Source organism: Camelina sativa, chromosome 5, assembly GCF_000633955.1.
Source record: "Camelina sativa cultivar DH55 chromosome 5, Cs, whole genome shotgun sequence".
NCBI lineage: Eukaryota > Viridiplantae > Streptophyta > Magnoliopsida > Brassicales > Brassicaceae > Camelina > Camelina sativa.
In genome coordinates, this window is record NC_025689.1 from 74,090 (window position 1) to 95,809 (window position 21,720).

Here is a 21,720-nt window from a genome sequence, read left to right on the forward strand (position 1 = left end):
TTATATTATAAATGGATTATGATGTGCGGCGACTTTTGTACCAATAAGAACCTAGTAGTCATGGTCGTCTCGTGAGAGTATCAAATACATTACAAACACATATGCACAAACACGTATAAACAATGCACACTCAGTTTTTTTTTCCTGTGAATTGACTCTCATAACAGCTGTATATTCTTAGGGACAGCTTCGAATGTCAATACATATACTTTTGTCTGAATTTTTATTATTGTTATTTTTAGTATAAAGATATCTCATGGCCGGGGCTCCTGTGACATATTTTCTTGGCAAATTTCTTTTTCTACCAAATTCACAATAAATAAATGTTTTTTCAAAAATTATATAATTTTAATCAAAATGGTGGCAGACAGAGAAAAAGGTGGTGGTATTATTTGCGTGTTAGTTAGTATAAATTTTGTTTTTCTTGTAAGAAAGATACCTAGCTTAGCTAGTGCGTACGCGTTCGATTTTGTTGCCCCTTAATAGATAATTATATTGTTAATTAGGGTTCATTTGATTGATATTTTGATAATAGGAACGTGTTGAAGGCGAGCATAGATGTTCCGGGGAGCGGGGAAGTGGAATTTCACTGTACTCATTTTGATCACTTGGACGAGAAGTGGAGAATGAAGCAAGTTGATGCTATTATCCGATCTACCAACGTACCTCACATACTCGCTGGTGCTCTCAATTCTCTCGACGAATCCGATTACTCCCCTGAGAGATGGACCGACATCGTCAAGGTAATATATGTATTTGTTGTATACATTAACATTAGCTAGCAATATATATTATGCATGCATCTAGTATAATTTTAAGCTGTTCGTTCGTTTAATTTCAATGAATCAATCTAATATATAGTACTACGAAGAGATGGGTAAGCCGATACCAAAAGCGCAAGTGATGAGATTCTTAAAGAGCAAAGAATACACTGACGCTAAGGACTTTGCTGGAGAATGCGAATCTGTGGTTGTGGTCGCCAAAGGCCAAAGTTAGTGAGCGTACCGTCAAACAACTGCGCTAGCTGTTAATTAATTTCTTATCTTGGTTAATTAATTATAGTCTTAATCACCAATGAAACGTATGACAGGTGTACAAGGGACATGCAAGTACGGGACACGCGTTGACTACATACTTGCTTCCTCGGACTCACCGTACCAGTTCGTGCCAGGGTCATATTCGGTGTTGTCTTCAAAAGGAACCTCGGACCATCACATAGTGAAAGTCGATGTTGTCAAAGCTAGATCGATCAACGTCGACGAGCAACGACCGATTAGACCCAAACAGCAGAGAGTTTCAACGACTATGTATAATAATAACTCGTCTCTCACAAAGGCCTCGTGGAGGACGCATTACTATAAGGCGTGAACAATCTCTAGATTATATATATAGTACTACAAAATGTTTACATAACACGTACGTTTTTTTTGGGAATGCTTATTAACACAATTTGATATCCGTGTATCATAGCTGCGGATGTCTCTGTGCTGGACCATGAAGTCTGATTTACTTTCGCCTAGCTATTTTTTTTTTTACATTCTTTTGGTCTGTTTTAATGTTGGCTTGTTTAACCGATACGTATTTATTGTATGCATGAGTGAATAAAAAAACTCTTCCTTACTTTTATCATTTTTTAGTTTCTCAGTATAATGAAGATTAACTTTCTTTAATAAATTGACGGAAAAGGAAGAAGAAATGGTCCAAGTTGGTGAGTTGATAAGATATGACTTTGAAGCTAAGACCTTAATTTGCCATAACTGTGACTCGAGTTTCTATACGGCCTCGAGCTAAGTTAACTTCATTCGCAGGCTACACAACTGTAACATGATTTTATAGATAAATGTCCTTTATTTGTAGAGGCAAAAATAGATATAACCATTTTTATCGATCGTGTAAATAAATCTCAAACCATGTTGTACTTGTAGGTGCAAATATATTAAAGAAATTACTACACCAAGTAATGGATGACTGAATACTGGGGACAATAAAGATAAAAAATAAATCTCTCCACATATCTGATACTAGTATAGGAAAGCAATAATAATGAATCGGCCGGGTAATACGAGTACTCTTGAAGAGTCTTCTCTGTAAGGTTTTGGTTTCTTTGAATATACATTCTCTCTTTTGTTAGCAACGATCGAGAAGACTCTTGCAATGAAAGATTACAGTTACAGAGGATATATATAGGAACTATGGAAAACATCAAAAATCTAAGGATCCGCCTTTTGAACTCGAAAGTGCGTATCAATAAGACAATTAATAGAAAGCGAGAGGGATTGATAACAATTCATTAAAAAGCAAAGAGGTTCAAGATTGCTACTTTAGGTCCCAATTGTTAAATAGATAAGAGAACACCTAGTAAAAATAACATCATGTGGACTATGGATTGACCACAGCTTGGATCTGCTCCAGTGTCTTCCCTTTCGTTTCAGGCACGATGACAATGACGAAGACGATGGCCAGGGCGTTAATGGCAGCGTAAATGATGAAAGTTCCTGCAGCAACATATATTGTTTTCATTGTTTTAGGATTGGCAGGGAAATCTGAGATTAAAGTAAATATGATTTGAGAGAGAGTTACCGTACCGTAAGAGCTCCAGGACATGAGGAAGTTGAAAGTGTAAGAAACGGCCCACGCTCCAAACCAATTCACCAGCGTCGCCATGCCTCCTGCTACTCCTTTTATGTTTATGGGAAATATCTGCAACAGTCGGAATTGGTTTATTAAATATCTGATATTATATCAAGTAAGAAGTAATGTATAAATTAAGTCCCTCTCAGGGATGACAACATTTAATTACCTCAGACATGACCACCCACGGCATGGCTCCCATGCCTGCTGAGAACGATCCTATGTACACCTGTTCTCACCCCACCCCACCATTTTACTTTTGGTGCTTGCTAATCAACAAATCAATTTGTGTTGCTGAAAATATCACTTACCATAATACCAACAACAGCCAGGACCGGGACTGCTTCCTGTGCCAAGTTGTGAACCTTGAGATAGAAAGAGACTGCTGTGATCAAACAACCTACCACTAAACCTGTCGCAGAAACCTGCCACAAGTCATTCGAGTTAGTTATGTTATGTTCTGTTATGATCCTCTCTGCCAAAATCTTTTGAAGGCTCTTTTTGTTTATGTATATACCAGTAGCAACGGCTTTCTTCCGGCTCTGTCAACTATTGGTGCATTAAGCGCAGTGATTACCACCTGGTTTGGTTTGCGGACAAATTTAAAAAAGAGAGTAAGAATCCTTTTGTAGACTATAAATTAGTAGAAAAATAATAAGGTGGGGGAACCTGAAGCACAGCATATATTATCATCCCAAGTCTTGTGGGGAAACCTGACGACACAAAAGATATGGCTGATTAGATGATACAAGTTAATATATAAATCAAGAATCTCTATGTATTAATATTANTCAAAGCTAGATCGATCAACGTCGACGAGCAACGACCGATTAGACCCAAACAGCAGAGAGTTTCAACGACTATGTATAATAATAACTCGTCTCTCACAAAGGCCTCGTGGAGGACGCATTACTATAAGGCGTGAACAATCTCTAGATTATATATATAGTACTACAAAATGTTTACATAACACGTACGTTTTTTTTGGGAATGCTTATTAACACAATTTGATATCCGTGTATCATAGCTGCGGATGTCTCTGTGCTGGACCATGAAGTCTGATTTACTTTCGCCTAGCTATTTTTTTTTTTACATTCTTTTGGTCTGTTTTAATGTTGGCTTGTTTAACCGATACGTATTTATTGTATGCATGAGTGAATAAAAAAACTCTTCCTTACTTTTATCATTTTTTAGTTTCTCAGTATAATGAAGATTAACTTTCTTTAATAAATTGACGGAAAAGGAAGAAGAAATGGTCCAAGTTGGTGAGTTGATAAGATATGACTTTGAAGCTAAGACCTTAATTTGCCATAACTGTGACTCGAGTTTCTATACGGCCTCGAGCTAAGTTAACTTCATTCGCAGGCTACACAACTGTAACATGATTTTATAGATAAATGTCCTTTATTTGTAGAGGCAAAAATAGATATAACCATTTTTATCGATCGTGTAAATAAATCTCAAACCATGTTGTACTTGTAGGTGCAAATATATTAAAGAAATTACTACACCAAGTAATGGATGACTGAATACTGGGGACAATAAAGATAAAAAATAAATCTCTCCACATATCTGATACTAGTATAGGAAAGCAATAATAATGAATCGGCCGGGTAATACGAGTACTCTTGAAGAGTCTTCTCTGTAAGGTTTTGGTTTCTTTGAATATACATTCTCTCTTTTGTTAGCAACGATCGAGAAGACTCTTGCAATGAAAGATTACAGTTACAGAGGATATATATAGGAACTATGGAAAACATCAAAAATCTAAGGATCCGCCTTTTGAACTCGAAAGTGCGTATCAATAAGACAATTAATAGAAAGCGAGAGGGATTGATAACAATTCATTAAAAAGCAAAGAGGTTCAAGATTGCTACTTTAGGTCCCAATTGTTAAATAGATAAGAGAACACCTAGTAAAAATAACATCATGTGGACTATGGATTGACCACAGCTTGGATCTGCTCCAGTGTCTTCCCTTTCGTTTCAGGCACGATGACAATGACGAAGACGATGGCCAGGGCGTTAATGGCAGCGTAAATGATGAAAGTTCCTGCAGCAACATATATTGTTTTCATTGTTTTAGGATTGGCAGGGAAATCTGAGATTAAAGTAAATATGATTTGAGAGAGAGTTACCGTACCGTAAGAGCTCCAGGACATGAGGAAGTTGAAAGTGTAAGAAACGGCCCACGCTCCAAACCAATTCACCAGCGTCGCCATGCCTCCTGCTACTCCTTTTATGTTTATGGGAAATATCTGCAACAGTCGGAATTGGTTTATTAAATATCTGATATTATATCAAGTAAGAAGTAATGTATAAATTAAGTCCCTCTCAGGGATGACAACATTTAATTACCTCAGACATGACCACCCACGGCATGGCTCCCATGCCTGCTGAGAACGATCCTATGTACACCTGTTCTCACCCCACCCCACCATTTTACTTTTGGTGCTTGCTAATCAACAAATCAATTTGTGTTGCTGAAAATATCACTTACCATAATACCAACAACAGCCAGGACCGGGACTGCTTCCTGTGCCAAGTTGTGAACCTTGAGATAGAAAGAGACTGCTGTGATCAAACAACCTACCACTAAACCTGTCGCAGAAACCTGCCACAAGTCATTCGAGTTAGTTATGTTATGTTCTGTTATGATCCTCTCTGCCAAAATCTTTTGAAGGCTCTTTTTGTTTATGTATATACCAGTAGCAACGGCTTTCTTCCGGCTCTGTCAACTATTGGTGCATTAAGCGCAGTGATTACCACCTGGTTTGGTTTGCGGACAAATTTAAAAAAGAGAGTAAGAATCCTTTTGTAGACTATAAATTAGTAGAAAAATAATAAGGTGGGGGAACCTGAAGCACAGCATATATTATCATCCCAAGTCTTGTGGGGAAACCTGACGACACAAAAGATATGGCTGATTAGATGATACAAGTTAATATATAAATCAAGAATCTCTATGTATTAATATTATATTACCTGCTTGCTCAAATATCGAGCTCGTGTAAAAACATATTCCGTTGATTCCTCCAAACTGCTGAAACACCATTAACCCGAATGCTATCTGCTCCAACAAAGCATGCAAATTGGTGATTTGAAATCGTGGCCAAATAATTAAGATTTGATATTTAATTATGGTGAAAGAAAGTGTGTGTGTGTTACAAGAACAGAGCGTATGTATCTCCTCTGAAACAAATCCAACATCTTAGCTTTCGGTAGCCTTTCCAGAGTTTCGATATAATCCTGTCAAAAAAATCATTGAGATATATATGGTGAAATGAAAGGCTTGTTACAAGAACAGAGCTTTTTTTTTTTTGATTATTTCATCAGATTATGATGAGATTCAAGAAGACAAGAATGAAGATTCCAAAACCTGAATCTCTGCCGCCTCCTGCGAAATATCAGCCTTCTCCCCTCGGAGCTTCCTCAGCGCAGCTTCAAACTCCGCATCACGCCCCATCTTTGCCTATGATAACACATGCATGTACGACTAAATTTCACAAGAAAAGATGCATGTGCGTGCCTTTTATTTTACGGTGANTCATTCGCAGGCTACACAACTGTAACATGATTTTATAGATAAATGTCCTTTATTTGTAGAGGCAAAAATAGATATAACCATTTTTATCGATCGTGTAAATAAATCTCAAACCATGTTGTACTTGTAGGTGCAAATATATTAAAGAAATTACTACACCAAGTAATGGATGACTGAATACTGGGGACAATAAAGATAAAAAATAAATCTCTCCACATATCTGATACTAGTATAGGAAAGCAATAATAATGAATCGGCCGGGTAATACGAGTACTCTTGAAGAGTCTTCTCTGTAAGGTTTTGGTTTCTTTGAATATACATTCTCTCTTTTGTTAGCAACGATCGAGAAGACTCTTGCAATGAAAGATTACAGTTACAGAGGATATATATAGGAACTATGGAAAACATCAAAAATCTAAGGATCCGCCTTTTGAACTCGAAAGTGCGTATCAATAAGACAATTAATAGAAAGCGAGAGGGATTGATAACAATTCATTAAAAAGCAAAGAGGTTCAAGATTGCTACTTTAGGTCCCAATTGTTAAATAGATAAGAGAACACCTAGTAAAAATAACATCATGTGGACTATGGATTGACCACAGCTTGGATCTGCTCCAGTGTCTTCCCTTTCGTTTCAGGCACGATGACAATGACGAAGACGATGGCCAGGGCGTTAATGGCAGCGTAAATGATGAAAGTTCCTGCAGCAACATATATTGTTTTCATTGTTTTAGGATTGGCAGGGAAATCTGAGATTAAAGTAAATATGATTTGAGAGAGAGTTACCGTACCGTAAGAGCTCCAGGACATGAGGAAGTTGAAAGTGTAAGAAACGGCCCACGCTCCAAACCAATTCACCAGCGTCGCCATGCCTCCTGCTACTCCTTTTATGTTTATGGGAAATATCTGCAACAGTCGGAATTGGTTTATTAAATATCTGATATTATATCAAGTAAGAAGTAATGTATAAATTAAGTCCCTCTCAGGGATGACAACATTTAATTACCTCAGACATGACCACCCACGGCATGGCTCCCATGCCTGCTGAGAACGATCCTATGTACACCTGTTCTCACCCCACCCCACCATTTTACTTTTGGTGCTTGCTAATCAACAAATCAATTTGTGTTGCTGAAAATATCACTTACCATAATACCAACAACAGCCAGGACCGGGACTGCTTCCTGTGCCAAGTTGTGAACCTTGAGATAGAAAGAGACTGCTGTGATCAAACAACCTACCACTAAACCTGTCGCAGAAACCTGCCACAAGTCATTCGAGTTAGTTATGTTATGTTCTGTTATGATCCTCTCTGCCAAAATCTTTTGAAGGCTCTTTTTGTTTATGTATATACCAGTAGCAACGGCTTTCTTCCGGCTCTGTCAACTATTGGTGCATTAAGCGCAGTGATTACCACCTGGTTTGGTTTGCGGACAAATTTAAAAAAGAGAGTAAGAATCCTTTTGTAGACTATAAATTAGTAGAAAAATAATAAGGTGGGGGAACCTGAAGCACAGCATATATTATCATCCCAAGTCTTGTGGGGAAACCTGACGACACAAAAGATATGGCTGATTAGATGATACAAGTTAATATATAAATCAAGAATCTCTATGTATTAATATTATATTACCTGCTTGCTCAAATATCGAGCTCGTGTAAAAACATATTCCGTTGATTCCTCCAAACTGCTGAAACACCATTAACCCGAATGCTATCTGCTCCAACAAAGCATGCAAATTGGTGATTTGAAATCGTGGCCAAATAATTAAGATTTGATATTTAATTATGGTGAAAGAAAGCGTGTGTGTGTTACAAGAACAGAGCGTATGTATCTCCTCTGAAACAAATCCAACATCTTAGCTTTCGGTAGCCTTTCCAGAGTTTCGATATAATCCTGTCAAAAAAATCATTGAGATATATATGGTGAAATGAAAGGCTTGTTACAAGAACAGAGCTTTTTTTTTTTTGATTATTTCATCAGATTATGATGAGATTCAAGAAGACAAGAATGAAGATTCCAAAACCTGAATCTCTGCCGCCTCCTGCGAAATATCAGCCTTCTCCCCTCGGAGCTTCCTCAGCGCAGCTTCAAACTCCGCATCACGCCCCATCTTTGCCTATGATAACACATGCATGTACGACTAAATTTCACAAGAAAAGATGCATGTGCGTGCCTTTTATTTTACGGTGACTTCTTACCAGCCATCTTGGAGACTCAGGGATTAAAAAGAGGCCAAGAAAGGATGCAGCGCATGGGATGATTCCTGTAGTCACATTGCGCATTATTACATCACATGGAGTCCTACTTGCTACTTAGGGTAGGGAGTACATAGATTCCGTACCTATTAATGCTAAGNAGTAATGGATGACTGAATACTGGGGACAATAAAGATAAAAAATAAATCTCTCCACATATCTGATACTAGTATAGGAAAGCAATAATAATGAATCGGCCGGGTAATACGAGTACTCTTGAAGAGTCTTCTCTGTAAGGTTTTGGTTTCTTTGAATATACATTCTCTCTTTTGTTAGCAACGATCGAGAAGACTCTTGCAATGAAAGATTACAGTTACAGAGGATATATATAGGAACTATGGAAAACATCAAAAATCTAAGGATCCGCCTTTTGAACTCGAAAGTGCGTATCAATAAGACAATTAATAGAAAGCGAGAGGGATTGATAACAATTCATTAAAAAGCAAAGAGGTTCAAGATTGCTACTTTAGGTCCCAATTGTTAAATAGATAAGAGAACACCTAGTAAAAATAACATCATGTGGACTATGGATTGACCACAGCTTGGATCTGCTCCAGTGTCTTCCCTTTCGTTTCAGGCACGATGACAATGACGAAGACGATGGCCAGGGCGTTAATGGCAGCGTAAATGATGAAAGTTCCTGCAGCAACATATATTGTTTTCATTGTTTTAGGATTGGCAGGGAAATCTGAGATTAAAGTAAATATGATTTGAGAGAGAGTTACCGTACCGTAAGAGCTCCAGGACATGAGGAAGTTGAAAGTGTAAGAAACGGCCCACGCTCCAAACCAATTCACCAGCGTCGCCATGCCTCCTGCTACTCCTTTTATGTTTATGGGAAATATCTGCAACAGTCGGAATTGGTTTATTAAATATCTGATATTATATCAAGTAAGAAGTAATGTATAAATTAAGTCCCTCTCAGGGATGACAACATTTAATTACCTCAGACATGACCACCCACGGCATGGCTCCCATGCCTGCTGAGAACGATCCTATGTACACCTGTTCTCACCCCACCCCACCATTTTACTTTTGGTGCTTGCTAATCAACAAATCAATTTGTGTTGCTGAAAATATCACTTACCATAATACCAACAACAGCCAGGACCGGGACTGCTTCCTGTGCCAAGTTGTGAACCTTGAGATAGAAAGAGACTGCTGTGATCAAACAACCTACCACTAAACCTGTCGCAGAAACCTGCCACAAGTCATTCGAGTTAGTTATGTTATGTTCTGTTATGATCCTCTCTGCCAAAATCTTTTGAAGGCTCTTTTTGTTTATGTATATACCAGTAGCAACGGCTTTCTTCCGGCTCTGTCAACTATTGGTGCATTAAGCGCAGTGATTACCACCTGGTTTGGTTTGCGGACAAATTTAAAAAAGAGAGTAAGAATCCTTTTGTAGACTATAAATTAGTAGAAAAATAATAAGGTGGGGGAACCTGAAGCACAGCATATATTATCATCCCAAGTCTTGTGGGGAAACCTGACGACACAAAAGATATGGCTGATTAGATGATACAAGTTAATATATAAATCAAGAATCTCTATGTATTAATATTATATTACCTGCTTGCTCAAATATCGAGCTCGTGTAAAAACATATTCCGTTGATTCCTCCAAACTGCTGAAACACCATTAACCCGAATGCTATCTGCTCCAACAAAGCATGCAAATTGGTGATTTGAAATCGTGGCCAAATAATTAAGATTTGATATTTAATTATGGTGAAAGAAAGCGTGTGTGTGTTACAAGAACAGAGCGTATGTATCTCCTCTGAAACAAATCCAACATCTTAGCTTTCGGTAGCCTTTCCAGAGTTTCGATATAATCCTGTCAAAAAAATCATTGAGATATATATGGTGAAATGAAAGGCTTGTTACAAGAACAGAGCTTTTTTTTTTTTGATTATTTCATCAGATTATGATGAGATTCAAGAAGACAAGAATGAAGATTCCAAAACCTGAATCTCTGCCGCCTCCTGCGAAATATCAGCCTTCTCCCCTCGGAGCTTCCTCAGCGCAGCTTCAAACTCCGCATCACGCCCCATCTTTGCCTATGATAACACATGCATGTACGACTAAATTTCACAAGAAAAGATGCATGTGCGTGCCTTTTATTTTACGGTGACTTCTTACCAGCCATCTTGGAGACTCAGGGATTAAAAAGAGGCCAAGAAAGGATGCAGCGCATGGGATGATTCCTGTAGTCACATTGCGCATTATTACATCACATGGAGTCCTACTTGCTACTTAGGGTAGGGAGTACATAGATTCCGTACCTATTAATGCTAAGACCCTCCACGTCACTAGTGTGCCTATAATGAAGGAAACCGACACTCCAGTGCAGATCAGAATCTGCAACACAAGAGGGTAACTTGGATTCAGAGTTCCCTAACACAATAAGGGAGACGACGACACAAAAGATCTTCTTTACCTGATTCAGTGTGGTTAGAGCCCCTCGGAAGGTTTTAGGTGCAATTTCTGCTATAAATATTGGTACCTACCATCACCTTATTAATTATTAGCATGGATATATATAGCTAGATGTTGAATAAATAATATATCAACCTGAGGGGGCTCACCACATAGGAGAATGCTCCCATTCCATATCCCGTTGCCAGTCTTCCGAGGTCCAGAGTCACTACTCCCTTTTGAATGAGACACCATTTAACAGAAAGAGAGATACATTAGGCACAGAATATATATATATATATATATATATATATATAAGAGCCTCGTAGGCACTTTTTGGGATCATGAGTAAGACCTTGGCAAAGAAGATTGCTAGCCACCCGACTACGCAAAATGCAGAAGAAACTCTCATCGCCTGAGTACAAATCCACCACAAGTAAGTAGGCATATAGTCAACAACAACAGAATTAAAGGCGGCTATGGTAAAAAAAGTTCACTTACCCCCTTTCTTCCAACTAAATCAGCTATAGGCCCGCTTGTTATAGCCCCAATCATTGCGCCAAAAGTTAGTAAAGAGCCAAAGAGTGAAAACTGCGGAATCCAAGGTAGAGAAAAGTAAGCAAGTTTCAGTGATCAGTTGAAGCTTTACATTCTTTCCTTGAAGGATTATGTATGTACCTCAGCTATAGTCAGTGAAAGGTCATTCCTAATTGCAGCCTGAGTGGGTGAAGAGAACCCCGCCTGAATCAAAACAAAATTTTAGTATAAAGTTCATCAGGTGAAGAGAACCCCGCCTTTTTAGACCAGTTGGTGATACTTCCATGGATCTAGCTTCACTTACACAAGAGCCAAACGCAAAAGAGCCACAGACCGCAACAAATGTGCTGAGATAAACCATCCATGGCTGCTCCGGTTATGATCCAGCCATATCCTTGTGCACCAATGGTTCTCTGACGCCATCACTAGCCTTGGACATCTTCATGTATTATTATGTATATCTCCCTTGTGGACTAGTACTAACTCAAAACTGCAAAAGAGACGAAGCCTGAAGCAAAAGTTGAGTAAGGAGACAGAAACATACAAAAGAAGAGCAAACTGGAAAAGGGGAGGACGAGATTTAAAGATAACTTTTTTATAGGTAATAGTGACCCTTTAGGCAAGAAAGCATTGTGAGATTTGTTACGAAAAGATGAAAGCTGTTTTCTGTCTTTTTCCTGAATAAATATAAGAGCAAACATGGAATAAAATCCAAAATTTGGGTCTCATTTTGTGTGTGATAACCATTAGATTAGAATATAGCTAATGACCATGTTGAGCCACTTGGGGGGAGTTCAAACAAAACTTGAGTACATAAACTAATATCCATATCCATTAAACGAATACTCTGTGTACTAACAAACATAATCTGTAAGATACATACTACTAAGCAAATTCACATTAAAAAAAAAAAAGATGTCTTACAAGAAGTAAATCTGAATACGCAAATGCATTCAAACACATGCTTTTAGTGGCTGGCGTGGATTGGACAGAGACAGACACGTGATGTCTTTGGCCTCTTGTCAAAAACTTGATCTCAGTTTTTTTCTGGGAATCCTATGAATTCATCCAAGAAAACAGAAAATATCAGGCAGAGATCAGATCTGTCTTCTTTATTCTTTCTTGTTCACATCCGAACACGTGACTGTTAATGATATAGCGATCCTACTTGCTTATGAGTTATGTAACTCGATCGATCCTTGAAGATAAAATTAGCAGAAAAACATAATAGAAGAATTAAAGATAACCCACCAGCAAAATTTGATTGTTATGACGGTAGCGGAGGGGAATACACCGGAGAGAATCAATGAAAATGCTGTACGTGTATATCTCATCAGGGACCTCCTCCGTATCTTTCGTGTCTTACTTTTTCTATCAAGCTTTTGTCGCCTTACATGTGATACGTACACTAATTCAAGAACCTGTGTATAGCATCCGATAAAAAAGTTCAAAAATGTTACAACGGGTGACTTTATTGGAACAACAGTCTAAATACTACTATACGTAAGTGACATTCGCACCAAAAAAATGAAATGAAATGAATGCACACTAAACTAATATCTACAACAGACAGAGGTTACATATTTGTGTTCCCAGAGGGTCCAATATCATCACCTCCGAAGGAGAAGGCCTGATATCCCGTGGGGCTAGTGAGCTTCCCTGAGCCGCTGCTGCTACTAACAGAGCGGTCAATCTCATCCCTACAAGCCACCAGAGGGATTGGCCGTTGAGGTATAGAGATTACAGTGAACTCATTATTCTCCAGCATTTTCACCACTTGATCCATTGTCGGTCTTGCGTGGAGCTGAGGGTGAGAGCACAGCACCGCTATCAGCACATACTTCTCCAGAACCTCTGGAGGTCCCTTCTCTGGCATCCCGTCTTCCACCACGTCCAGTGTCCTGCCTTCTCTCACCAGCGACCATGCCCAGTCTGCCACTGACACAGGCTGACCCTCCTCGTCTGTCACGATCGCCTTTCTCCTGCTCAGAAGCTCCAGAAGCACCACTCCAAAGCTGTACACATCGCTTTTCTCTGTCAGCTGACCGTAGAGTGCGTACTCTGGCGCCACATATCCCATTGTGCCGGCCACACGGGTGCTCATATGCGTCATTCCTTCGGGGTTGAACTTGGCCAGCCCGAAATCGGCAACCTTGGCTTCGAATCTCTCGTCCAAGAGAATGTTGCTGGCCTTGATGTCCCTGTGGATAATGGAAGGCTGTGCGCCGTAGTGAAGATAAGCGAGACCTCTGGCCATGCCAAGTGCGATCCTCTGCCTTAAGGGCCAGGAAAGCTGAGTCTCCTTCAAGTCTCCAAAGAGATGGTCGTGAAGACTACCGTTAGTGACAAGATCACACACAATGATCCTCTGGTGGCCTTCGTAAGGAGTGGTTGCTGTACAGTAGCCTCTGAGGGCCAGGAGATTAACGTGGCGTATGCTGGCGATGACCTCGACCTCGTGAGCGAAGTTCTCGTCCCCTGTAGCCGAGCAGTTCTTGAACCTCTTAAAAGCAACCTGGGTGGCGTCGGGCAAGACCCCTTTGTAGACGTTCCCGTAACCTCCCTTGCCAATGATGTTGTGGCGTGAGAAGTTGTTGGTGGCTTTCTTGATCTCGTCGAAGCTGAATTTGACAAGAGTGGTGCTCTCGCTCATGGAATCTAGCCTAGACTGAGTAGGCTTGAAAACTATCTTCTTCTTCTTCTTGAGCCGCCGGGAGTACAATAACCAAGCGGTGATACCCAAAGCAGAGGTGACGAGAGAGACAGACAAGGAAACTGCAATTTTGAGCTTCTTGGCGTTATTATTATGACCACCGGAGGAGGAGGAGGCGTAATCGAGCTGAAACAAGCATTTGGCGGTGCCAGAGTCGGTGGGACCGAAGGAATTGGCGAAAGCAGCGGCGTAGATAGAGGGGAAGGCAGAGCAGTCGGAGACATTGTTACCGAGGGAAGGGCCGTTGAGATAGGCCTGAACGGCGGAGAGGCTCTGAGTGCAGGAGGCGCAAGGGGTATTGCTCTGGAGAGAGGTGTTACAGCGGATGAAGGTGGTGGAAAGGGAGGAATTAGGGATGAGGGATTCGAAGTGAGACCTGGTGGTGATGTTCATGCATCCCTGAGAGATCCACGGCGTCTTGAAACCACACTTTGATCGGACATCGAAGGCAGGGAGAAAATCGGAGATGTTAGACTGAAGAGCATCCCAGCAAGAGGCGGCAGAAGCAGCGGGAGGGAGGAAGGAACCTGTTTTACGGAGATGGTTAGAGTAAAGAAGCCGTAGCCCTTGGAGGAGGTACTGGCATGTGTTTGGGCCATCCGGTTCTGGACGGCGGAACGGTTGGAGGATGGAAAAGTCCAAAGGACACGACGAAGAAGACGAGTTCTTCTTCTGAGCGGCCACGAAAGACGAGGAGAAGGAGGAGAAGAAGAGGATCAAGACGACGACGGCGGCGATTCCACCACGGAGAAGCAACATCTATCTATCTATACAAAAATCTTCTTGCCCTGGCAAAGCAGACGAAAAAGAAAGACTTACTAATTAGTATTTGATTTGACAGGTCCCCCAACCCAAGAGAGATTCTTTTACAGAGTCTTCTTCCTTCTCTCTTTCTTCTAGTATTAAATATTAATTATTATTCCTCTTCTAAATAATGTCTAATCCAATCTTATTAGTCCCACCTAAGACATTATTAGTAATAATAATCATCTTGTTGCATTGCATGAGAGAACTTTCCAATCACTTTCTTCCTTGGATATTAGTCAATGCGTCGGGTCGTCTCAGTGCGCTCGCTAATCTCATGAGTGATGATGATAATATTAATTATTCTTTTGATTGGAACCCCCTGAAAAAAGGTCTTACTTTCTCATTTCTGTTTCGTAGTATTTTTACAAGCCTGCCTATTTGCATTCTTGTTTTCTTTATTAAATGTTTGTTTGACAAAATTTATATTAATATAAGTCCATCCATAATAAGATCACCTGGGATTGGGAACAGTCAAGTCTTGTTCATACATAGCTGCTCACAATTACTACAACTTATACTACTCTACACGTGACGTGATGGCGGCCGGCCATAAATAAACACCGAGTCCCCCGTATATTCCATTTGACCAATGAAACTAATCAAATTACAAATGCACGCACATCAGTGAACAATGTTTCTTCATATGGGCCTCATAACTGAAAAGCCCAAAAACAGCTGTTTGAAGAAACCCATTAGAACGGAAAAGGGCCGAGGAACAAACCTCTCTCTCTCTCTCTCGACGGTGTGGTTCCAATCTTACGAACAAGCAACGGTGATCGGTGGATGGAAGAAGAGGTGCGTATGTCGCGACTTGGGATCTCGAGCTCTCAATCACTCAAGTCTCCATGAAGAAGCGCATGTGGAGAATCTCACTGATAACCCAAATCTCTGATCTGCTGTGCCTATCTCGCGGCTCTTCTTCAACATTGAAGACTCTGACCCCATTCTCCTTTACCCTCTTCAGGTCCCCTATACACCCTCCCTTCCATCAATCCTCTGATTTTACTTCCGGCTTGAAACACCAATTGTTGCGCTACTCTCACGATTCCGATAAGGTTGCTACTGTTTTGGAGTCGACCAAAATCCAAGGCGCCGCATTTGTTGAGCTCCTCCGCCAGTTACGTCCGTGGCCCGTTTTGTCTCAAGTGGTAAGCTTTTGACTCTCTCTCTCTCTCTCTCTGTATTCGAATTCAGGAAATTTACTCTCTTGTTTTGTTTTTTTAAATCCTTATTTGCTGCTGTGTGGTGTTGCCTTGCAGGTCTTCGACTGGAGAAGAAACAAGGCACTACGCGATGGGGTTCCTATGACTGCTGATGAATACGCCAAGGGTATTACTATTTCTGGTAGATTGAAGAATGTGGATATGGCCCTTTCCTTGTTTGACGAGTCTGCAAAGACAACCTCCGTCTACAATGCTTTGATGGGTGCTTACATGTGGAATGGTTTGGCTGATCAATGCAAGCAGCTCTTCCTTGACTTTGAAGCTCAAGAAGAGCACTCTACCCCATCAGTCTCAACTTATAACATCCTCATTTCAGTTTATGGCCGTTTGATTATGGTTGATCGAATGGAAGCAGTTTTCCTCCAGCTTCAACAACTCAAAATCCTTCCCGATTCCAGCACCTACAACAACTTGATCGCTGGGTATATCTATGCTTGGAGTTGGGATAAGATGGAATCAACTTTTCAGATCATGAAGCATGGCGGCCTCGTCAAGCCTACCCTTGCCACTTACTTGCTGATGCTCAGAGGGTATGCAAACTCGGGTAATCTGGTTCGGATGGAGGAAATGTATCAAGCTGTGAAGCGTCACGTTGACAGGAATGAGATTAAGTTGCTCGAGTCCATGATATGTGCATACTACAGGAGTTCAGACAAGGATAGGATCAGAAAAATCAAGACTTTATGTAAGCTTATTCCCAAGAAAAGTTACAAGCCTTGGTTGTATGTGCTCTTGATACAGCTCTATGGACAAGATGATAATCTACACGCCATGGAGAACTTCATAGACCAGGCTATTACAAAAGGGCTCCAGATAGAGACAGATGGGATTATGAGATCCATTGTGGCAAGTTACTTCAGGTGCAATGCGGTAGATAAGCTTGCCAAATTCGTGCAGCGTGCTCACTCTGCTGGATGGAGAATGAGCAGGTCGATGTTCCATGGCTTAATGCTCATGTATGGAACTCAAAAGCGTTTTAAAGAGATGGAAAATGCGCTCTCTGAAATGGAAAGTTTTAACATAAGCCGGTCCAAGAAGACTCTTTGCATTCTGCATAGAGTATACGCAACGCATGGACAGGAACATAAGGTCAATCAAGTCGCAGGAATGATGTTAAAGCATGGACATGATTTCCCACGAGAGCTACCTGAAGCTATAACTGTCCCTGCATCAGGAACGATGTAGCAATTTTCAGAACCTCATTGTTGACTTCACATACCTTGCATGTTAGCTCAGCTGGGCAGTATAGTGAAACCCGATAAGAATCTCTCAGCAGTAGAGTAGGAATTATGGGAAAATAGGATACATAATTGAAATGTTGGAAGAGAGATGAGTACCAGCAGCATTATGTTAGGAAGGATTGTCTGCATTACTCTCTCACATCCAGAGGGATTCGATTAGCAAAGGAATTATTAAACCATTGTTGAAAGAAGAAGTTAATATATGTCTCCATTGGCAGATGTTTGTTGGTTGTATACAGTGTAAGTTGTTATTTTGTCATTGTCTTTCTGTTGATAGGTATCAAACAGCTTCCTTGTTTGCTTGATTCTTTCATTAATACAACAAATAGTGTTTGTGAGAATCCTTGCTTGTCATGTTGGCAGACCATTCTCCAGTTATTACATACAACATTATAAAATTCACAGGTAGCAAAAAAAAACATACATACTTATCGGCTCAGTCACTACGGAAACTGGATTTTACTATCATTCATTCGTCTGTCTCTTCAAAGCAAAAAGCCTGTGTGGATCTCATCGAAGTATTGGGCTTTTACTAATGTAGTACGTTATAGTGGGCTTTATCGGTGGTTTGGGTTTTCAATTTTTGCTGTTTTGTTTTTAAAAGGAAAAAAAGAAAGAAATGGTCTAATTGAATAATCCCCCGGCCCCGGGGGACAAAAAGCCATTGCTTAAACCCTAAAACCAGCCTCTTCCTCCTTCTTCCTCTCTGCGCTGCTTTCTTCTTCTTCTTCTTCAAAGCTACTTGAACAGCTCTCTACTGGCTGGCTGGTTGGGTCCTGTACTACTGAAATGGAGGAAGAGCTTCGTGTTCGGCTCAATGAGCATCAAGTGTCAAAGGTTTTTCCAGTGAAACCAAAATCAACGGCTAAACCTGTTTCCGAATCGGAGACTCCAGAATCCAGATACTGGTCCTCCTTCAAACCTCACCCCGTTCCTAATCTCGTCTCCTCCGTCTCCGCCTTGGCTTTCTCTCCTGTCCACCCTCACTCCTTGGCCGTAGCTCACTCCGCCTCCGTCTCCCTCTTTTCCTCCCTCTCTCTTTCCTCCTCCCGCCGCTTCTCCTTCCGTGATGTTGTCTCCTCCGTCTGTTTCCGTTCCGACGGCGCTCTTTTCGCCGCCTGCGATCTCTCCGGCACTGTCCAGGTCTTCGACATCAAGCAACGCATGGCTCTCCGTACCCTCCGCTCCCACACCGCGNGAAAGACTTACTAATTAGTATTTGATTTGACAGGTCCCCCAACCCAAGAGAGATTCTTTTACAGAGTCTTCTTCCTTCTCTCTTTCTTCTAGTATTAAATATTAATTATTATTCCTCTTCTAAATAATGTCTAATCCAATCTTATTAGTCCCACCTAAGACATTATTAGTAATAATAATCATCTTGTTGCATTGCATGAGAGAACTTTCCAATCACTTTCTTCCTTGGATATTAGTCAATGCGTCGGGTCGTCTCAGTGCGCTCGCTAATCTCATGAGTGATGATGATAATATTAATTATTCTTTTGATTGGAACCCCCTGAAAAAAGGTCTTACTTTCTCATTTCTGTTTCGTAGTATTTTTACAAGCCTGCCTATTTGCATTCTTGTTTTCTTTATTAAATGTTTGTTTGACAAAATTTATATTAATATAAGTCCATCCATAATAAGATCACCTGGGATTGGGAACAGTCAAGTCTTGTTCATACATAGCTGCTCACAATTACTACAACTTATACTACTCTACACGTGACGTGATGGCGGCCGGCCATAAATAAACACCGAGTCCCCCGTATATTCCATTTGACCAATGAAACTAATCAAATTACAAATGCACGCACATCAGTGAACAATGTTTCTTCATATGGGCCTCATAACTGAAAAGCCCAAAAACAGCTGTTTGAAGAAACCCATTAGAACGGAAAAGGGCCGAGGAACAAACCTCTCTCTCTCTCTCTCGACGGTGTGGTTCCAATCTTACGAACAAGCAACGGTGATCGGTGGATGGAAGAAGAGGTGCGTATGTCGCGACTTGGGATCTCGAGCTCTCAATCACTCAAGTCTCCATGAAGAAGCGCATGTGGAGAATCTCACTGATAACCCAAATCTCTGATCTGCTGTGCCTATCTCGCGGCTCTTCTTCAACATTGAAGACTCTGACCCCATTCTCCTTTACCCTCTTCAGGTCCCCTATACACCCTCCCTTCCATCAATCCTCTGATTTTACTTCCGGCTTGAAACACCAATTGTTGCGCTACTCTCACGATTCCGATAAGGTTGCTACTGTTTTGGAGNGCTGAGGCCGACGTATTTCAGGTACTTCCAGAGAGGGCAGAGCGAGAAGCCATCCAAAGAGGATTACTTGGTCAAGGAGAAGAAAGGATTGAAGCTCACAAGACACGATAAGCTGTTGAAGAAGTTCAGGCACAAGGAGGCTCTGGTCTCCGTGTTGGAGGAGAAGAAACCGGCTAATGTGGTCGCAGTGATGGAGGAATTAGTGGCAAGGAGGAAGTTGATGAAGTGCGTGTCGAATATGGAGGAAAGCGAGTTGGGAATGCTGCTAGGCTTCTTACAAAGGTACTGCACTGTGCAGAGGTATTCAGGATTCTTGATGGGATTGACAAAGAAGGTTTTGGAGACGAGAGCTGAGGACATCAAGGGTAAAAACGAATTTAAAGGACTTCTCAGGAACTTGAAGAGAGAGGTTAACCAGGAGATTAGGATACAACAGTCTCTTCTAGAGATTCAGGGTGTTCTTGCTCCTCTGATGAGAATTGCTGGGAGGAGTTGATGAATCAATGCAAGTTTTGTTTGTTTCTTTTTTAATGCTTTCAGTTTTTTTTTTTATGCTAATGATATGTCATGGTAATCTAAACTTTGAAATGATGGATTTATATAACAAAGAGCAGTTTTGTTGGGTTCCATAACTGTATCAACTTAAAGCAAACTTTAAAATACATTAATTATGTCCACGAACATATAGACTGATGATAAGAGCTTTACCCGTCAGTCTCCCTTGGACCGTTCGCCCCTAAGCGCTCTCCGTCGTGCAGCAGACCTAATCGTCTCGATTAGAGGAGCGTCCTCATCTATCTTATCTTCTCTGTCTGACCCGCCACTGATAGACTCATCCTCATCACTTTCGCTTTCCTCATCAAACAGTCTCTTTCGCTCTGTTTCCTGACGTTTTCTTGGCCTTCCCCTGCGTCTTACAGCTGCTGCTTCCTTGTCGTCTGTGAAAAATTGCAACACGGACGGATCATCATAAACCGAGACTAAGTTTGCAGACATATAACATCATACTCATCTACCTGCATCGATTAAACCAATCAGATCTTGGCGACTGCACATTACATACCTTGTAAATCCTCGTTTTTCAAGCATTTCTCCTCCAAGGTCTCCAAGAAGGTAAAGCAAGGACGCCATCCGCTGGGATCTTCGTCTGTATTAACATGCACTATACGCCCTTGAACGTCCCTCTTACTGTTCAGAGCAAACAAGAGCACATATAATGTTATTTATTAGTAGAGAGCTTCCTACTTCCTCAGAAAGTCGTGAGTCTTACATGTCAACGATGTCAGGCACTGAGAGTTTTGTTGCAAATGGAAGGATAGCAACTTCCAGAAACAACAGTTGCTTTGGAGCGTCCCTAAATACATACGCAACACCTTCCTTTACCACACTCAAAATCTCCAATCTGTATTTGTTGCGAGCAGCACCGATATACATTCCTGAAAGCCCACTTGCAAGCTCCCGGCACACTTCAAGACATTTCTCTGCTCTGGATTCTTCACCGCCACTAGAAAGTTCAGTTGCATACCGTTGATAGGCCTGCCCAATTACATAGTGTCAGCAATTTGCTAAGACTACAAAACTTCGAATCTTCTGAAAATAATAGTTGACCATTATATCATCTTTGTCCCAAGCTTACCCTTTTCAAGGATTCCAGATAGATATTAGAGATGTCATCTTCTTTTTTCCTTAAGCATGTTATAAAATTCTTTATGATGCCTGTTACACAAGGTCCATGCATACCAAGATGCGATATTATCTCTGGTCCTAGATAGCCCTGCAAAAGAAAAGAATCCATTAAATTTTTTTTGATGATATGTGGACATCAATCAATACATCGCAGGTGTCAGTACATAACTAAGATATTGCAGCAATGTAAATGCACTTGGTGAGTACCTTCGGCACTACATCACTAATAACCAACTTGCAGGCAGCAAGGGCTGCAACATCTATATTTGTCTCTTCAGCGTAGTCCTTATTTTCATCCTCCTCATCTGTCTCATCTGTGTCAAAGCCAGGCAAAAATTAATATGTAATTCGGAAAATCAAGAAATGACTGGGTTTTGTAGAAAATCAGAACAA

General features: G+C 40.8%; 9 protein-coding genes and 1 pseudogene across 11 annotated transcripts in view; 4 read left to right on the forward strand and 6 right to left on the reverse strand.

Annotated features, from left to right (window-relative positions):
* Nucleotides 1-275, forward strand: part of LOC104784492 — a 3,454-nt gene extending 3,179 nt beyond the window's left edge. Inside the window, exon 3 of the mRNA XM_019245150.1 lies at nucleotides 243-275. Coding sequence (XP_019100695.1) covers nucleotides 243-275 — 33 coding nt within the window. The remainder of the gene's footprint in view (nucleotides 1-242) is intronic.
* Nucleotides 95-3,814, forward strand: LOC109133050. 2 transcript variants are annotated; one of them, XM_019245582.1, is made up of 5 exons: nucleotides 95-379; nucleotides 536-743; nucleotides 862-991; nucleotides 1,091-1,244; nucleotides 3,433-3,814. In XM_019245582.1, the coding sequence occupies exons 1-5, from the start codon at nucleotides 324-326 to the stop codon at nucleotides 3,554-3,556; spliced, it is 672 nt and encodes a 223-aa protein (XP_019101127.1). In that variant the 5' UTR covers nucleotides 95-323; the 3' UTR covers nucleotides 3,557-3,814. The 2 variants fall into 2 exon arrangements, with proteins under 2 accessions (XP_019101127.1, XP_019101126.1); XM_019245581.1 differs by lacking the exon at nucleotides 3,433-3,814 and having other exon boundaries at nucleotides 103-379; nucleotides 1,091-1,626.
* On the reverse strand, nucleotides 2,181-3,382 carry LOC104784490 (sugar transporter ERD6-like 7). The gene is made up of 6 exons (XM_010509517.2): nucleotides 3,301-3,382; nucleotides 3,149-3,211; nucleotides 2,943-3,056; nucleotides 2,801-2,860; nucleotides 2,586-2,700; nucleotides 2,181-2,495 (listed from the first exon to the last, which is right to left on the reverse strand). The coding sequence occupies exons 1-6, from the start codon at nucleotides 3,322-3,324 to the stop codon at nucleotides 2,380-2,382; spliced, it is 492 nt and encodes a 163-aa protein (XP_010507819.1). The 5' UTR covers nucleotides 3,325-3,382; the 3' UTR covers nucleotides 2,181-2,379.
* On the reverse strand, nucleotides 4,369-6,153 carry LOC104788712 (sugar transporter ERD6-like 7). Its single transcript, XM_019245583.1, has 9 exons — nucleotides 6,010-6,153; nucleotides 5,799-5,879; nucleotides 5,616-5,700; nucleotides 5,489-5,532; nucleotides 5,337-5,399; nucleotides 5,131-5,244; nucleotides 4,989-5,048; nucleotides 4,774-4,888; nucleotides 4,369-4,683 (listed from the first exon to the last, which is right to left on the reverse strand). Exons 1-9 carry the CDS (start codon nucleotides 6,094-6,096, stop codon nucleotides 4,568-4,570), a joined length of 765 nt encoding a protein of 254 aa, XP_019101128.1. The 5' UTR covers nucleotides 6,097-6,153; the 3' UTR covers nucleotides 4,369-4,567.
* LOC104788714 (sugar transporter ERD6-like 7) lies at nucleotides 6,560-8,526 on the reverse strand. The gene is made up of 11 exons (XM_010514498.2): nucleotides 8,519-8,526; nucleotides 8,376-8,440; nucleotides 8,201-8,293; nucleotides 7,990-8,070; nucleotides 7,807-7,891; nucleotides 7,680-7,723; nucleotides 7,528-7,590; nucleotides 7,322-7,435; nucleotides 7,180-7,239; nucleotides 6,965-7,079; nucleotides 6,560-6,874 (listed from the first exon to the last, which is right to left on the reverse strand). Exons 3-11 carry the CDS (start codon nucleotides 8,285-8,287, stop codon nucleotides 6,759-6,761), a joined length of 765 nt encoding a protein of 254 aa, XP_010512800.2. The 5' UTR covers nucleotides 8,288-8,293; nucleotides 8,376-8,440; nucleotides 8,519-8,526; the 3' UTR covers nucleotides 6,560-6,758.
* LOC104784493 (sugar transporter ERD6-like 7) lies at nucleotides 8,787-11,835 on the reverse strand. Its single transcript, XM_010509519.2, is given in 17 exon segments — nucleotides 8,787-9,072; nucleotides 9,163-9,277; nucleotides 9,378-9,437; nucleotides 9,520-9,633; nucleotides 9,726-9,788; nucleotides 9,878-9,921; nucleotides 10,005-10,089; nucleotides 10,188-10,268; nucleotides 10,399-10,491; nucleotides 10,574-10,638; nucleotides 10,717-10,792; nucleotides 10,872-10,937; nucleotides 11,020-11,085; nucleotides 11,205-11,264; nucleotides 11,351-11,440; nucleotides 11,528-11,590; nucleotides 11,691-11,835. Coding segments are annotated over 17 exon segments (1,398 nt in total). The 5' UTR covers nucleotides 11,832-11,835; the 3' UTR covers nucleotides 8,787-8,956.
* LOC104784494 (probable LRR receptor-like serine/threonine-protein kinase RKF3) lies at nucleotides 11,763-15,008 on the reverse strand. Of its 2 annotated transcripts, XM_010509520.2 has the most exons (4): nucleotides 12,967-15,008; nucleotides 12,638-12,807; nucleotides 12,311-12,442; nucleotides 11,763-11,894 (listed from the first exon to the last, which is right to left on the reverse strand). In XM_010509520.2, exons 1-2 carry the CDS (start codon nucleotides 14,856-14,858, stop codon nucleotides 12,795-12,797), a joined length of 1,905 nt encoding a protein of 634 aa, XP_010507822.1. In that variant the 5' UTR covers nucleotides 14,859-15,008; the 3' UTR covers nucleotides 11,763-11,894; nucleotides 12,311-12,442; nucleotides 12,638-12,794. The 2 variants fall into 2 exon arrangements, with proteins under 2 accessions (XP_010507822.1, XP_019101129.1); XM_019245584.1 differs by lacking the exon at nucleotides 12,311-12,442 and having other exon boundaries at nucleotides 11,817-11,894.
* On the forward strand, nucleotides 15,624-17,711 carry LOC104784495 (pentatricopeptide repeat-containing protein At2g48000-like). Its single transcript, XM_010509523.2, has 2 exons — nucleotides 15,624-16,054; nucleotides 16,166-17,711. The coding sequence occupies exons 1-2, from the start codon at nucleotides 15,752-15,754 to the stop codon at nucleotides 17,312-17,314; spliced, it is 1,452 nt and encodes a 483-aa protein (XP_010507825.1). The 5' UTR covers nucleotides 15,624-15,751; the 3' UTR covers nucleotides 17,315-17,711.
* Nucleotides 18,000-20,268, forward strand: LOC104788715 (protein SLOW WALKER 1-like). The gene is made up of 3 exons (XM_010514499.2): nucleotides 18,000-18,564; nucleotides 19,264-19,366; nucleotides 19,623-20,268. Exons 1-3 carry the CDS (start codon nucleotides 18,160-18,162, stop codon nucleotides 20,135-20,137), a joined length of 1,023 nt encoding a protein of 340 aa, XP_010512801.1. The 5' UTR covers nucleotides 18,000-18,159; the 3' UTR covers nucleotides 20,138-20,268.
* Nucleotides 20,213-21,720, reverse strand: part of LOC104784496 — a 6,752-nt pseudogene continuing 5,244 nt past the window's right edge.